Here is an 18,495-nt window from a genome sequence, read left to right on the forward strand (position 1 = left end):
TGGAGAGCAAAATTAGTTTGAATGCAAAATACAATTTCACCACTAGATGGGAGTAATTCCTACTTACAGTCCCTTTAATTAATCTTCAAGCTTAGGTTTCCTGGACTTTCAGTAGAGGGACAGAAACTTTCATTAGCATGGCCATAACTCCCACCGAGGTTGCTTGAACTAACGGAGCTTTGATGCTCATACAAAATGCTCATATTTGCTTATGTTTATGTACTGTTTGAGACATTTCTGAAATTTAAGGGTGAAATATAATTTTACTACATTTCTCATTAATGTCTTGGTTAAAAACCTGTTCCTGCAGATTTTTATGTTTCTTATGAATCTGCTTGACAAATAATTTATGCAACTTAACCAGTTGAAGTGGCTTTAAAGCTACTGTTACTGTATGCAAGTTTTGGGACTTCAGACATCCTTAAATGCTCATTTGTAGATTATGGAAATCAAGCTTAATTTTGGTCCTGCTGTATTTCAGTATTTATTAAACTCTGCATACAAGGCCGAGTCAATCCTAATTTGTGTTGTGTTGGAAAGACATGAGAGTGAGTAAATGATATGAGAATTTTCACTTTCGCGTTCCCAAATTTCACTCCAAGCTCCAGATGGTTTTTGTAAAGCCCTGAATGTTTTTTTTTTGTTACTTTCTCTCTCTTAAGTTTTTATGCCAGGTAATGTTTTGTCATGAGTAAAACCATTCAGAGCTACAATTGCATTACACAAAATCTTACGTAAATTGGTGTATTATATAAAGCATATTACATTCCATGTAATTAATGTGCAGTGACTCAAATATCCAATCCAGAACAGCCACATTACATAAACAAATTTTTCTTACACAGTCAGTTCATTCACATTAATAACTTTTTTTTTTTTTTTCGATTGACAGCCCTAATATTACAAAGTAGGCGGGGATTCTGATGGAGATACTGTGTGCATGTTTGATGGGCTCTGAATGTTGCATGACCATGCACGATTTCTCATGAAAGATCACCTGTTCTGTTGCTCTTGTTGAAGCAGCTGTACTGCGATCTTCCTCAGATCCAACACTTCCTTTAAGTCATCCTCGTCTTCTTCGGCTAACTGCTCTTTCTCTGAGCTGAAGTTGACAAGAGAGGGACAAAGGGACATTGTTGCTGAATTCTGAAATACAACTAAGTCACACAGTTAAATTCTTGTATTGCGTTATTTGCAATGTGATTGCAAAGTCATCAGTAAAGCAAGTAAATAAGTAATGTTTATTTCTATAGCACCTTTTAAGAGCAAATGTCACAAAGTGCTTTACATCAAGATAAAAAATAAAGACTTGACAATTAAAAGAACAGATTGGACAAAAGCAAGTTTAAACATGACAATTAAAAGAACAGATTAGACAAAAGCTAGTTTAAATTAGTGAGATTTCAGCTTGTTTTTTTTAAAAATGTCCACAGAGTCCACAGATCTCAGTTTCAGAGGAAGAGCATTCCACAGCTTGTGATCAACTACTTCAAAGGCACAGTCTACTTTTGTCCTCAATCTTGGAACAACTACTGTAGCAGGAGGATCTCAGGAGGACTTGAGGATATCAGATTCCTATTGGAGTCATAGGGTTCCAACATCTCTTTCATATACACAGGGGCTTGACCATGCAATGCTCTAAACATCATCACAAGAATTTTAAATGAATTATAAATTTGACAGGGAGCCATTGTACAGAAATGAAAATAGCGGTTATGTGAGATCTCTTTGATGACTTGGTTAAAAGCCTAGCAGCAGCATTTTGAACCACTTGTAAACGTTTCAGGGATGACATTTCATGAGGCTTAAAATAAATATATAGTTGAATATCATCTGCATAGCAATGATAGCGAATGCCTTCATAATTACTTATCAGTTTCCCCAGAGGCAGAAAATACAAAGCAAAAAGCAATGGAGCCAAAATGGAACCCTGGGGAACACCAAAGCACACAGGTGCTGTTGATGAGGTATACTTTTGAACTCTTACTGAGATAGACCTGTCTAATAAGAATGATGAAAACCAATTCAAGGCTCTTCCAGAGATAAAAACCTGCGGTCTAAGCCTCTCAACTAATATACAGTGATCAACTGTATCAAAAGCAGCAGTAAGATCTAGTATGGAGCATTCTCTTGCATCACCTTGTATTAACAAATCATTTAAAACTCTAAGAAGAGCAGTTTTTAGTTGAGTGCATACAACGAAAGCTAGACTGAAATTTATCAAACACATTATAACCATCTAAAACAGCTTTGAGTTGATTTACAACAACTTTTTCCAGGACCTTAGCCATAAAAGGTAACTTAGAAGTAGGTCTATAATTTTTGGGTTACGATGGATCAAGATTTGTTTTCTTAAGAATAGTCTGAACAACAGCTTGTTACAAACTAAATTGAATGAAATGCAATTATGATCTGAAATAAAAATATCCTCAGACAAAACAGAACCGATATTTAAACCACAGCTGAAAACAAGATTTAGAGTATGGCCTCTCATATGAGTAGGACCGGTAACATATTGATGAGATTAAAAAGACTATAAAAATCTGTAAAATCAGTAGCAAATTTATCAGAAACATCATCAATATGAATGCTGAAGTCACCAACAAACACAATTCTAGTGAGCTTAAGAGATGATTAAAAAAAAATGTCACTAAAATAATCTAAGAAGCAGCTGTTTGGGCCAGGAGGACATTAAATTCAAATACAATAAAATGGATCTGCAATAAAATTTCAATAAAACTTTGCTGGATATTTTGCAGGAAAGAGTGCAGAGTTGACAGGGAAGCGAAAACTCTGTTCACCATTGGGAAAACGGTCTCCACAGACATTGTCTGACATTGTCAGCCTTAGCCACGGGAAACTCCAAATATACCGGGACAGAATATACCGGGGCTGAAGAGATCGATGCTATTTTCTGATGACTCCTCACTTCCAGGACAACCTCAGCTTCGCCCGAAGCCTGGCCATTCTTCATGGCTTCCTACGATGTCTTCGGTAAAGAACGATATATATATATATATATATATATATATATATATATATATATATATATATATATATATATATATATATATATATATATATATATATATCAATATTCCATTTTGGGAATCGATACAGTATTGCCAAACATCAATATTTTCTTACACCCATAATAGTAATGGTCATGACCTCTGATTAGATATAGTTTTATTTAAATTAAGTGTATCCTGATCTATGGGGACCTATAAATATATTCTGGAATGAGAAAAGTAAGGCACGGGCCGTATAGAATTATTAGTCAATCATTTAAACAATGTCTTTTTCCTATAGCAATATAGAAAATGTTTATCAAGAGCACAGTGTACAATAAAAACAATGACTCAAATGCCACAAACCAAAACTTTGAACTGCAAAGCAGTAATAAAAGAGCCCCATCCACCTCTATGGCAACTGCTCTTAACATAATTTCAAGTGGTATTTAGATGTAAAGTCAGCAGAGATGTAAATGTTTTCAGAATTTTATAAAAAAGTCTTACAAAATGTTATATACTACTACTACAAATGATAATAATAATAATAAAGATTTGGGGGGAAGAAAAGTAAATTTATTGACTGGGAATCTGTCCCAAAATACACTAAACAAAACAAAAAAATAGTTTGACTCCACCCCTTTCCTTTTACCATACAAGGAATTCTTCTCATTCAGGGACTGGATGTACTCGTACACCCACTCAAGCGGATACACTATTGTAACAGCGAAAAATTTGAATTTATGGCTACTAACTCGGAATTTACCTAATGACTCAAGCATTTGTTTGTTACTTTTGCATACTTGGATACTACAGAACCTGGTAATTCTCCGGAAAAAATATGACTTGGCAACCTTAAAAGGCACAAGACGACAATGATATAAATTTCATACGAACCTACTGTACAATCTGCGAACAAACGGTTTTGTTTTTTATATATATTTAGTGTGACTCATCAAATTCACTGCAAAAAAGGGCTCCACCCATTAAATTGGAAATCTGGGATCTTTCCATAATACTGGATGTAAATGAGATTTTCCGGCTCATCCGACGATCTGGGACAGTGTTTTACATACAGGGGTGTGTACATAAATCTACATTTGAATTAACACCAGAGTGGAGACAAAAATATTTTTTTTCTGTTTGGTGCTTAAATCAATGCCAGGAAACTTTCTGTTAATATGATCCTACTCATGTTAACACTTATGGAACACCAAGGTAAAGTAAATCAAACATGTGACTTCTGGCAATGAAAGGACATTAGTGTATCATTTGGGGTAAAATATCAAAACAATAATCAATAGACAAAAAACTCCGTTAACACTGGCAGAGCCCTGCTATTTCAATTCTTCTTCATTGTACTGGTGCCAAAACAAATTTTTAGAGAGGGAAGTGTACATTGTGCGTCATGACAGAGTCACATACTGTATTTATCTGTGTATTGTTGTGCATCCCATTCTTTTGCAAACTTTTTCCCCTAGTTTTTTTTATATTGACACTTACACAAAACAAAGTGTATATGCTTACTGTTTTCCTCTGATCAAATTAATAAATGTATAGAAAATATATTAGACACTTGATCTAAACCAGAGTTCGACTGCTCCCACTGCCCCCGCTGGTTTGCCTTCATAATGTGTTTCTTTGGTTCTGGATCATGGTACGTTTGCATTATCAAAATGGTAGCTGTTTCCCCCATTATTAGGTAATGACTGTACAGAAGACGACAGAATGAAAGGATGTTTGCTAGCTTTGTTCTTGAATTTCAGATTTAGAACATTTTGACTCTCCCCCAAAGCACCAACACAGAACGGCACATGCATCTCTGCAAGCAGGATGCTGCAACACATCAGTCACAGTGATCAGAAAAGTGACTAAGTAAATGCATAAATACACACTTTGATCAGTTCATACGTCATCAGTACTGGTTCACTTCTGCGATTTTGTACGACTGCCTTCACATCAGAAGCAAACTATACAGGAGTTTGCATGGACCATACCCCAGTCCACTCTGTTTAGTCGGACTTGGGAAAGCCCCATAAATAAATCAATCAATGAATAAATAAGCAAGCAAACAAACCTTCACTTCCTGATTCTATGTTTAACATTGCTAGTCTAGATCTAAATGAGATCTAATCGTTGTGGGTGGATGGTCTTTAGGTGAGGCATGCCGAAAGATGTTGGTTTCGTTTTTCTGTAGTTTTTAAGTAAATTCACCAGAACGCAAGGGAATTTTTTGGTACACAATATTGCATCACTTCTTTGGAATATCAAGATAAAAACAGCCCAGGGCTGCGTTTCCTGAAACCTACTTAATGTTACGTTGTTCTTAAAGGGGTCATCGGATACTCATGCACTTTTAATTTTTTTTTACTGAAATGGGTGCTGGCAGTGTGTGTACACAACTACCCTATCATTATAAAAATATTTTTTTTAAGCTGGTTAAATAATTTCCCTTCTCAAATCGAGCCGATCTCAGATGCCTGTTTGTGTGATGTGTTTGGGGTGCTTTGTTGTTGGATGTTATAAGGAACATTAAGCAGAGCTCATTTGCATTTGAAGAAAAATGCTACAAAACGGCTTTCTCTTAAAATAGTTGTTTTTGACAGTAGCACCTCACTGCAGAACACAAGATCTTGGGGGTGTGGTTGCACCACATCTAGGGGGTGGAGATTGATAGGTTTAAGAGTGGAGACAGGTAGGTTTAGGTATATCTAAGGTGGAAGGAGTTGGATCTGGATCCGACCATGCCCCCTGGATCTTGTGTTTTGCAGTGATAACCATTTTGTTTTTGGCAGGGTAAAAATTGAGTTGTTTTACACTACCATTGAGAAATTTTAACCAAACTATGTTACAGAATTTTTTATTAAGACTCTAAAGAATCATATCAACTTGTGGAAAATGGGCATCTGATGACCCCTTTAAGCTGTACCTTAACCATGCGTGTAGCCCCAGCTATGAGGTCACCGAGGTCCGGACCTCTTCAATTTTCAGAGATGTACTTCTTTGAAATAATTGCCTAATATAGTTTTAACTCTTCCTTCATGCTGCAAAGATTTTGCACAGCACTGAGATTAAATTTAAGCCTCCACATCTGAGCTGCATCAGCCCTCTGTCACAGTGACAATCACCGCTCATCAAATATTTGACATGACCAAACAAATCAAAGTAGGGGGGGCATTATGTTCACAGAAGCTAGGCAAATTTCAAGGCTACGCTTCAGTTAGTGGCTATATAGTGCAGGGACTATATAAGTGCGGGATATAAGTAGCCAAACATTTCATATCTGACAACTGTTTTATGATATAAATGTTAAACGACTGACATAAATAATCAGGAATGCAAACTAATAAACTTGTCTAATTTCACCATTTTTATCTGATGTGATTTATGTAATGTGATTTGTAATGGTCAATGTGAGGAGACAAGAAACAAATTGACTAATAATATACCGCCCAGTGACAGTTTTAAATTGTTATCCAAATGTCTGGCCTTCAATTACTGTATTTCTTCTTAAAATTAGAATTTTATTCTATTATTAATATTATTTTGCTATTATTATTAGTAGCATTTTATATTAAAAGCATTCGAGTTAGTTTCAGATTTAAAAGTAAATTTCAGTTGGGAGAAAAAGCTTTTGTCTCTTGTAGCTACAAGAGCGTGCAATGAATTTGAATACAGTTTTTGCATTTTAATGTGGGTTTTTATTTTAATTTAGATGAATATTCAGAATTTTTAATTTAATTGGTTCACATGCAGCTCAGTGAATTTTTTCGTTTTATCAATCATCAATCAGTGTCATCTCCCATTCCCTTTAAGAGCGAAATATGCTTGCGCCAAAGAGGATTGCTATTTACATGGCTGAATTTGTTGGCAGAAAAGCTGAATGCTTCTCAAGCGAAGAAACTGATCATCTACGGGACAAGCAGGAATCCACCAATGCTCCATGCCATGAGTCAGTTAATATATATGTGTGTGTATTGGCACGATTGTTCAATTAATTCTGCAATTTCATTCATCATTATGAGTAGTAATAGGCAAATAGGTAGCCTTATTCTAATACATGCAATGACTAACCACATTAAATTTTTATATTTATGTAGCCTACACAATAATATTATTTTACACTGTAATCCTAAAATTTGGCATATTTGTGTGATGCGCATCCCTGTGTGTAATAAGCAAAGTCAGCTCACACTGTGGACTGTGGAGGCGCATTTTCTACGAACGCACTCTTTAAATGACAAAAAAGACTTTAGACCAGGTTTGAGTTTGTCTATGGCACAGTCTATTTTCAGCACCTTAAAATAGCAATGTGCCAGCAATGCACCAGAACACACCTCTTTTTTAGACCAGCATGCCCATGGATGCACAACTGGGCGCAAATGCATTTGCCAATTAAACAACGTGGCACTGGATGGGAAAATGCGAACAGTTCCGGACTGAAACTAGCAAACACACTTGCGCTGCGCCTTGCGTCGCATTGCGCCGGGTGTATGATAGGGCCCACAGTGTCTTAACGACATGGCGGCAGCGCCAACAACAATACTACAATGAGAATGAGGCCGGTGACACACTGGCTGCGTGGCAGAAGCGTGGTGGCTGCTTCGCGTTTTCTGTGTCTCACGCAGGCAGTCTGCATGCTCTAACCTGTTAACATGGGAGCCGAATTAAAAACAGACACGCCACGCAGCTGAGATGCTTGCGCCACACATCCAGTGTGTCGCTGGCCTGAAAGTTACACCTTCTTTCTGTGTGTGAACATCTGGGCAGCGTTATGCAAATCTTACCACATTGTGACGTAGACATGTGGGGGGCGTGTTGGAACGAGCAATATTATGAGTGTGTGGACGAGTCTTAACTTTTATAAAAAAATATTTCTTTGGATTTGTGACTATAGTCTTTGCAACTCTACAGATCTTCTTCATGCACCAAGAGCTCCAAACACTCCAAAGAGAAAGGAAAATTTTAATCGCAACATATGACTCCTTTAAGTAAACATTCTGTAAGTCATACTTTCATAAGGTTGGCCTGGACCAACCTTAGCTAACCCTTATCACTTTTGACAGTTCACTGTTTTTTTTTTGTACATCTATATGAATCTAAGATGGTTCTGTCCGTGGAGCCATAAAGTCAGAGTTACAGATAAGATTTTTTCATATGAGAAGCGGGAGAATTGGTATGGTCCTCACACGGTACATGGTGTGACCCATCAAATATAACTATAAAAATAAATTAAAAACAGTGATAATATTATTGCACTTTATTTTTTATATAAAATGATAAACTAAATAATAAAGTGTGATAATACTATTTTATTTTAAAATATAAGGGAACATTAAATACAAATACAATAATTTTATAGTAAACTTAAAAATAAAATGCTAATATTTTATTATTATTATTATTTTAATTTGAAACTTAATTATTATTTTACATTTTAATTATTACATTTTTTCATTTTCAAACTTAAAAGTCAGTGTAGAGCATCAGTGAATGCAATGTCACAGTTTTTCATTGTGCTTTGAAATGTTAGCAGGTAGCATAGATTTATAATCTTTAAAGATCATAAAGATTTATGTTTTCAGTTTGAATAAAAAATCTTATACAGTATAGTCAATTTCTAAAATGGTAATTGTGCATTAACAGCTGTCAACCTTGCCGCTACGCAAACACATGCTCCGAACTAATTTACACAGTGCATTTCTTATTTTGGTCATGCATGCGGACCTGTGGACCACTTATGAGCACCCCTGCATATAGTGTACTAAAACTATGGAAAAAATTCATAAATATAATATAATATACAGATATACAGATAGACAGATAGATAGATAGATAGATAGATAGATAGATAGATAGATAGATAGATAGATAGATAGATAGATAGATAGATAGATAGATAGATAGATAGATAGATAGATTTAAAAAAAACATTTGCCGGTATGGCAGCAAATTAGCATGATATTAAAGTAACATATTAACTTTTTTGTTGTTAGACTATGTTGAACCCTAACTATCCTAACTTATACTTCACATAGAATTTACTCTATACCAACAGACATTGTTTAAGTAATATACCAGGAATGTACATTTACAAGTCAACACAAGTACATAAGTTCGGTTGTTGCAGTCACCTCATTTCTGGTGCCCCGATTCAGAGTTATCAGATTCCCATAGTCAGTACTTTTACAGGACAGTTTCAATAATTATGCAATATCTATGCAAAGCACATAAAATAGTTAGGGAAAACAGCTGAGTAGTGAGACAAATATCACAAATTTAAAAACACACATTACACAAGCAGACATGTTGACCCTCTTATCCATAAGGCCCTTCCTTAAAGAAACCAGACTGATCACAAAGCATCAAAACTGCTATTTTAATGAAAAATGAACTTCTACTGATGTTAGTACTGAATAATGACATTTGAGACTAAACAAAAACCCTGATTACAATAGAATGCCTTGTCAAAGAACATTGCATAATAAGAGACAGTAGTGGTTTGTTGGCCATGAAAGACATGGTGATGCAAGCATAAAGAAATGTGACACACCTATTCCAAGTAATTGAAAAAAAAAAAACAACAACAATGAGAACAAATGAGTCACCTGCTTTGACAAAACATGGGTGTTTGTCACAGTGTTTTACAGGTCAGAAATGTAAGCCAAATACAACAAACAAAATGGAAAACCACAATGACATTTAGACATTTGTGTCTGTCAATGCGGCCATTCACAAAGAACACATTTCTGCATTCCATTGCACTGCTTTTCCACTGCTAAAGAGACATGTTTTGTGTCTTTTGACGTGTCATTTTATAAACACAGTGCTCAAATTTGAAGTGTAACTTTTAAAAATTGGAACTTTAGATGTCCCGCTTTATATTTCATTCCACTGTCCAGCATCTCACATTTTTTAAACACAAATATGCATTCTGTGTGAATGCCCCCCAAATGTTTAAGAGCAATACACTACGGCTGCTACTTCTTACAGACTTTTTTTGGAACACAGTGCCAATATAAAATCCATAAGCAGTTTGAAAGTTTAAATAGTTTCCATATTTTCCTAATCCATTCATTTTACTTATTTGTCTTTTTGCTCCTAAAGAGGCTTCATCTGCTATGACATGTTCATGTGTCACCCCAAACATTTTCCCTTTTTGTCAGCAGCTTAGATCTTTAATTATTAGCGTGCAACAACAGCGTGTATAGCAATAACGTGTTAGAATTTGATGTGCCTGTATTCAGTAACGCGATATATCATGATAATGAATAGCCTATACATGATATAGTTATTGTGGGCACTTAAAAATACAGAGAATAATTATTTACAGTCTGGAAAATATTTATTCGATACTCGGCTGAAGTTTGCCCACTTACAAAAAAAAAATAAAGGGTCTGTAATTTGTATAGTAAGTTTATTTTAACCTATACCAAAGAAATCCAGGAAAACACATTATATATAAAGGTTACAAATTTACTTAGAAATGTACTTGCATTTTCAGGGAGTGAAATAAGTATTTGATCCCTAAGCAGAACATGATTTAGTACTTGGTGCAGAAACCCTTGTTGGCAAGTAAAGAGGTAAGATGTTTTTTTGTAGTTGGTCACCAGGTTTGTACACACATCAGGAGGGATTTTGATTCCCTACTCTTTACAGATACCAGTACTTGGCTGTCATCTGACTACTTCCAAGTTTCAGCTCCCTCCCCGTCCATTTGCCCCTCAAAGTCATCCTGTACCCTTAGCAGAAAAACAGCCCCAAAGGATAATGTTTCCAAATCCGTACTTGACTGTAGGGATGGTGTTCTTGGGGTCATAATCAGCATTTCTCAAGTTAATGCCAAAGAGCTCAATGTTGATCTCATCTGACCACAGCACTTTCTCCCAAGCCTTCTCTGAATCATTATATGTTCTTTGGCAAACTTCAAACTTTAAACAATCTTAGTCAATCTTGTCTCTGACCAACTTTGACAGCTGTTTGGTCTTGCCCATAGGGGTGGGAGAGGTTGGAATGGTAGAGTACAGATTGTCTGGACAGGTTTCTTATACACGAGACGAGCTGACATTAGGATTCATTTCTTAAAGTGTGTTCAACAAGGGCACATAACCAATCTGAGGGAGCCAGAATTCTTGCTGGTTGGTAGGGGATCAAATACTTATTTCACTCCCTGAAATACAAATAAATTTCTAACCTTTATATAATGTGCTTTTTATATAATATGTGCTTTATATAATGGATTTTTGGTTGATATTCTATCAATTAAAATAAACCTACCATAAAAATTACAGATTCTTCATTACTTTGCAAGTGGGCAAACTTACAAAATCAGCAGGGGATCAAATAAATATTTTCTCCACTTTATTACTGATCCAGATTTTGAATGCAGTTACCCTGGAAACCCTGGACACAAAGCTGCACTGCTTTCTGTTTCAGAAAACATGTTTAAATGATTTAAATAACCATTCAGATTTCTTTACTCACAATGGTGTTCATCACAACACCAAATACTTCAATATTTAGACTTAATAGGCTATTTATAAAAAAAAAAATACATAAAAATACATCTTACATTTGGACTACAACATGCCCTATTGTTTGAAATTATTTTGATTCTTAATTGTACGGTCACACGGACATTAGTTAATTCATTAGTTAACATAAATTGCCAGTTGTATTTTTTAACAAAGATTTTACTTCTTTAGCAAAAATGCAGCTATTGCTCATTGTGAACGATAATGCAGTAACTAAGTTTAACTTATGAGATCTTATTGTTACCTGTTATACTGTATTATGAAAACAACTACATTTCAACATCGTGATAATACCGTACGTGTATACCATGATAAAAACATTAGCAATTAATCTCAGCATGACAATTTGATACCAGCATGACCCTATGCTTACAAGCTACATTTCAAATGCTTGGGGCGTTAGAAAGAAATAACAGTTTTATTAAATAATGAGGAATAGTAAAGACTTTTATATAGATACATATGATTTCTGTTTGTAATGATGCTCTTATGAGCTTTGTTTATTTAAGAATCCTGAAAAAATTAATTATGGTTTTCACAAAAAAATATTACGCAGCACAACTGTATTTGACATGGATAATGGTAAGAAATATTGCTTGAGTACCAAATAAGAATACTGCAAAAATTTCTGAAGGATCATGTGACGCTGAAGACTAGAATAATGGCTTCTGGAAATCGCATTAATAAATTACATTTAAAAATATCCTAAAATAACTGTTTTCTATTTACATAATATTTCACAACATTACTGTCTTGCTGTATTTTTATAGAATAAATGAAGCCTTGGTGACTATAAGAGATTTTTTCCCAACCCCAAACTTTTGAGTGGTAGTGTACGTATGAATAAATGCATAACAATAATGAATAAATTAAATTACTTAAAGGGTTAGTTCACCCAAATATTAAAATTATGTCATTAATGACTCACCCTCATGTTGTTCCAAACCAGTAAGACCTCCTTTTATCTTCAGAACACAGTTTAAGATATTTTAGATTTAGTCCGAGAGCTCTCAGTCCCTCCATTGAAGCTGTGTGTACGGTATACTGTCCATGTCCAGAAAGGTAAGAAAAACATCATCAAAGTAGTCCATGTGACATCAGAGGGTCAGTTAGAATTTGTTGAAGCATCAAAAATATATTTTGAAAATACAATCTTTCGTTATCATTATCTGGCTCGGCTCGGTGTTCATCTTCAGTTCTCTCTTCACAGCAGTTTAGTCAGTCTACTGTTTGAGTAAATGAATTACTGTACTCCGGGATATTGGTTTGTTTTAACTCAGAGGGAGTGTCAGCCACATTAAAAAAAGTTAACAGCTTAAGTCATTTGTGGATTAATGTGTCACAGTTTACGCTGCCTGAAGGAATACGGAGTCGAGGATAAACGGAATAAGGCTTTTAATATATACCATTCATGGAGCACAGCGATAGACACACGTAAGTGAGTGATTTAGTCACAAGTGAGGATACCCGACAAAACAGAACTGAAAGGACAAGGCTTATGTACAAAAGGATAATTGGGGAAACACAGGTGGATGGCATAACTAAATTAACAGGGACATGGAACACATGAGGAAGATAATAGACACACCTGGGAACTAATCAAACTAAACACCGAAGACACAAACTGGGTCACGGGCAAAAACACACTAAATGAGTCCAGGTGTGACAGTACTCCCCCCTCCCGGCAGGTGCGTCCTCGCACCGTAGAAACAACCGAGGGAGGCGTGGGTGGGAACTTGGGAGGAGGTTCCGGTGGAGGACGGACTCCCAGGAGGGGGCCAGCAGACAGGGACCACGGAGGAAGGAGCCAGGGAGGAGACAGGAGCAGGAGGAGCCAGATGGTCCACCAGAGACCAGCCAGGACGGAGATCCAAGGTGGAGTCGACGGCGGGAGGAGCCATGGTGAAGGAGGGGTCGACGACACCAGGGGGCCGACAGACGGAGACTGCACCGGTGGGTGTGGAGCCCAAGATGGAGCAGCACAGCCGCAGAGCCAGGGGGACGTCGAGGCTCCGGAGGGCCTAGGTGGAGCAGAAGGCTCAGGCGACCAAGGCGGAGGCGGGGTCCTGGCAGACCGCTGTGGAGCCGGAGCGACCGAGGATGGAGGTGGAACCGGAGGGAAGGAGGAGCCTGACAGAGCCGGAGGGATGGAGAGACGAGGTGGAACCGGAGGAGTGGAGTCCCGAGGCGGCGGATGGTCGACGACTGACCAAGGTGGAGCCGGAGGGACGAGGGAGCCCGGTGGAGCAGGTGGGATGACAGGCCACGGTGGAGACGAGGGAGCTAAGAGCCAAGGCGGAGCCGCTGGGTCGAAGGACCGAGGAGGAGTCCAGGGCTCGGAGGCTGGAGGCGGAGACAGGGCCTTAACACGCCAAGGCGGAGCTGGAGACTGGCAGTCCAGCGGCGAACCACCGCGCCCCGATGGCGCGGACTGAGGGTGAGCTGGGGACTGACTGGCACCAGCAGGGATGACGAGGAACTGGCTGGTCTAGGAGGAGGAGAGAGGAGAAGGATGGGAGGAAGGACAGGAGGATCAGGGCTGGACGGAACCAGCAAAAGTGGAGCAGAGGGACCAGCAGGTCCTGGAGGAGGTGGGAGAGGGAGGCCGGGAGGGAACACAGGAGATACAGAAGATTCAGAGCTGGGCGGAACCAGCGGACACACAGAAGATTCAGGGCTGGGCAGAACCAGCGGAGACACAGAAGATTCAGAGCTGGGCGGAACCAGCGGAGAGACAGAAGATTCAGGGCTGGGCGGAACCAGCGGAGAGACAGAAGATTCAGGGCTGGGCGGAACCAGCGGAGACACAGAAGATTCAGAGCTGGGCAGAACCAGAGGAGACACAGAAGATTCAGAGCTGGGCGGAACCAGCGGAGACACAGAAAATTCAGAGCTGGGCGGAACCAGCGGAGAAACAGAAGATTCAGGGCTGGGCGGAACCAGCGGAGAAACAGAAGATTCAGGGCTGGGCGGAACCAGCGGAGAGACAGAAGATTCAGGGCTGGGCGGAACCAGCAGAGAGACAGAAGATTCAGGGCTGGGCGGAACCAGCAGAGAGACAGAAGATTCAGGGCTGGGCGGAACCAGCGGAGAGACAGAAGATTCAGGGCTGGGCGGAACCAGCGGAGAAACGGAAAATTCAGGGCTGGGCGGAACCAGCGGAGAAACAGAAAATTCATGGCTGAATGGAACCAGCGGAAATGGAGCAGAGGAAATGACTGGAGGAGGTAGGAGTGGGAGACTGAGAGGGTATACAGGGGAGTCAGGGCTGGACGGAACCAGAGGAGAAACAGGAATATTAGGGATTATTAGGGAATATTACCTCCATAGACCAGTCCATCAGATCCAGAACTTGCTCCATATGACTTTCAGAGACTGCATACAGCTCACCCTCAGTCGCAGGAGTGTGGGCAGGGCTTTCCTCCACGCCCTCGATCTCCACGAGGACTCCCACGATGCACGGTGTTGCCGGCTCACACACCTGGTCAGTCGCGCTCTCGAGTTCCGGCTCCCTGTCGGTGAATGGCTCGGGCTCTGCGGCTGCGGTGGGCTCTGGCTCCGTGTAGCGAGATGGTGGCTGGCTGGTCTCTGGGTCGGGAGTGGGACTGGCGAGATCCTCAATGGGGCAGACGGTGAAAGGTGAGCCATTTCTCGCCAGAGTCCACTCCACGAATGTGGCGAAATCCTCCCGAGGACCATCTTCGGACGACAACGCTCTGCATTTGGAGTTCAGGCTGGTGTTGTAGAAGGTGCAGAGCGCGTCGTCCGGGTAGCTGGTGGCATTAGCTAATAGAAGAAACTGTCTGGTATGGTCCTCGAGAGAACGTCCTTCCTGCTTCAGCAGGAGGATGAGGAATTCGGGACGATAGAGGGGATCCATAGAATCTACGAAAAGAAAAGACTGAAAAAACGAAAGCAAAACGGAGGGAAAAACACGCAGTTTTAAACTTTCTTTTTTTTTGGGTCGGGTCTTCTGTCACAGTTTACGCTGCCTGAAGGAATACGGAGTCGAGGATAAACGGAATAAGGCTTTTAATATATACCATTCATGGAGCACAGCGATAGACACACGTAAGTGAGTGATTTAGTCACAAGTGAGGATACCCGACAAAACAGAACTGAAAGGACAAGGCTTATGTACAAAAGGATAATTGGGGAAACACAGGTGGATGGCATAACTAAATTAACAGGGACATGGAACACATGAGGAAGATAATAGACACACCTGGGAACTAATCAAACTAAACACCGAAGACACAAACTGGGTCACGGGCAAAAACACACTAAATGAGTCCAGGTGTGACATAATGTTTATTGGAGACGCGAACCATTTCAAACGATTCAGTTCGATTTGGTGAACTGGTTCAAAAAGATCCGGTTACTTCGAATGATTCGTTCGTGAACCGGATATCCAGACTGCTTTGATTTGAACTCTCTCTCACAACAGACACGGAAGAGAAGACAATGCTGAATAAAGTCGTAGATTTTGCTATTTTTGGACCAAAATGTATTTTCAATGCTTCAAAATATTCTAACTGACCCTCTAATGTCACATGGACTACTTTGAAGATGTTTTACTTACCTTTCTGGACATGGACAGTATACCGTACACACAGCTTCAATGGAGGGACTGAGAGCTCTTGGACTAAATCTAAAACATCTTAAACTGTGTTCTGAAGATAAAAGGAGGTCTTACTGGTTTGGAACGACATGAGGGTGAGTCATTAATGACATAATTTTAATATTTGGGTGAACTAACCCTTTAATACTAAAAGTGGCCTCTCAATTACAGTTCATTTAGTATTCATTATAATCCAAAATCCAAAAAACAAAGAGACACTACTATGTAAATGTTCATACTTTAGAAATTGCTATAAAATAAAATAAAAATAGTACAGCAAAACAAACAATATATTATGTATAAATTCATGTTGAGTTTTTTATATTCAATTAGTGAATAGTATAGCTTCTGTGGGTGGGAATGACAGCTAGAGACTCTGAGGGTTGTAATTCATGGCAGCTTTACATCAGGAGCAGAACTGAATGGGTAATTGACCATGAAAACACACACTCCTAAGAAGAAAAAGTCCAGGTGAGGGATGTTTTTGAAAGAGATTATTTGCTTTTATAGGCAGGAAGGGTTTCAGGCACTATTTATGATAATGGAAGCTGTGCAGGAAATTTGAATTACAAATACATGAATGTTAGCTGGATAACATCTCCCACAAAACACCAGACAGACTTACCCTGACTCCTCTTTCCAATTGTCTTTGTCTTTGCTTTGATGCGTTTTCAGAACTCGCTCCAGCTCCTGAACACAAAAGAGGGGAAGCTCTTTCACAGTCTGTGGTTTATGTGTACATTTACTGGGGTGTGTGATGTCTTTGTTTGATAGGTAAGGATTAACGAAGAATGTACAAACGGGTCTGTGTGAAGGTTTAAACATACAGTACCTTTATACATGACACATAGGGTGCATTGTGCTGTAGATCTCCCTCAGACAGAGTGGCCTCTTCATCTGGATTTGGGTCAATAAAGTCGTATGGGTCCTGATCTGCACATAATGAGAACATTTACATTACATTTATGCATTTAGCAGACGCTTTTTCCAAAGCAACTTACAGTGTATTAAGGTTAAACATTTTTTTGCAGTGTGTGTGCTCTCTAGGAATTGAACCCACAACCTTTTGCGCTGCTGACACAATGCTCTGCCACTGAGCCACAGGAACTTAGAAAAATAAGGTGTTACACTTTCTTTTGGTGAAATGATGTTATATTCAACAACTAACACTTAACACACACACAGATAAGCCTTATTTGTTATTTTTGTGAGATCACTTGGGCATGAGATTTGTATTTAAGTATGTTTTGATTGTGATCAAGCTGTAGTGGCACAATTACCCAACATAGTTACGGAATAAAAGGCATGCGTCAAATCTCTTTGAAAAAATTCCCAGCTTTCCAGTTTAGGGCAGTCTATTTCTTTGAACTGTTAAATTAATAACTGACAATTACTGTCTTTTATAACACTATTTAGTTACAAAGAGAACAGGAAATTGTCTCCGGGTATAATAGGTGTCTGACAACTATCTGTGGATAGAAGTTCATGGATTAGTAAGGCTTTGTAGAGAGAGATGACAAAATTTTTTTACTGTTTCTAACTTAGTTGCTTGTTTGAAAAATTTACATTTATTTTATTTTATTTTTTACAAAAACCTAACCTGTGGTAAATATGTGGTTTGTAATAAGCTAATTAAAATTAGGTTTCTGAAAATTAGTTTAAAGTAATTTAGGATTTGGTGTGTAGGTTACATCTGAATTCACTTGTTGTTTATGCACTGGTCTTAAAATTATATCTGACACACACATTACTGTGCATGCATTAAGATTTAATAATGGTTTTGAAAGAAGCTACCACTTATTTTGGTAAACATGAACCGTGAGTGAAGGGGCAAGTGGTTGCAGACACAATCTATGCATGAATTTCTAAATAGATTTCTATTTAGAAATCAAAAAGTTTTGTCATGACAATGGATATGCTTATGTATTTGTACTTGGCCTAGGTAAGCAGGGGTACTTTTTTTTTTTTTTTTTACATCCTCAGCTAAACAGTGAGTAGTGCTTACTCAATATTAATATGACTAATAAAACATAGCTATATTATTACTAATGCTGGAAGCACACCTTTGTTTGAGTCCGACTTTGTGAGAAGTATGTTTGCGTCAGCCCGCACCGTCTCAGACACTTGAGAGTGGAGACTCATGGTGTCATCATCAGATGGCTGGGGAACAAGAGAGGGAGATATGTCAGATGATAACAAAAGAAAAAAAATCACTTTTTTTTGTGAGAGACACCCTCCGACAAACTGTCCTTGAGGTTTTCTAACTGCTACTTGTGTTACATAATAGAACTCATCAATTATCCTGCCAGATCATTTTAAACATCCAGGT

The 18,495-nt window shown here is 38.6% G+C and overlaps 1 protein-coding gene across 8 annotated transcripts in view; it reads right to left on the reverse strand.

Moving 5' to 3' along the window:
• Nucleotides 1-18,495, reverse strand: part of LOC113049583 (leucine-rich repeat and calponin homology domain-containing protein 2-like) — a 55,315-nt gene that overhangs the window by 18,324 nt on the left and 18,496 nt on the right. For all 8 annotated transcript variants that reach the window (XM_026212028.1, XM_026212027.1, XM_026212033.1 and 5 more), the window contains exons 8-11: nt 18,230-18,326; nt 16,999-17,099; nt 16,792-16,856; nt 998-1,102 (exon numbers count right to left, since the gene is read on the reverse strand). In XM_026212028.1, coding sequence (XP_026067813.1) covers nt 998-1,102; nt 16,792-16,856; nt 16,999-17,099; nt 18,230-18,326 — 368 coding nt within the window. The remainder of the gene's footprint in view (nt 1-997; nt 1,103-16,791; nt 16,857-16,998; nt 17,100-18,229; nt 18,327-18,495) is intronic.

Source organism: Carassius auratus, chromosome 30 (genome assembly GCF_003368295.1).
Source record: "Carassius auratus strain Wakin chromosome 30, ASM336829v1, whole genome shotgun sequence".
Taxonomy (NCBI): domain Eukaryota; kingdom Metazoa; phylum Chordata; class Actinopteri; order Cypriniformes; family Cyprinidae; genus Carassius; species Carassius auratus.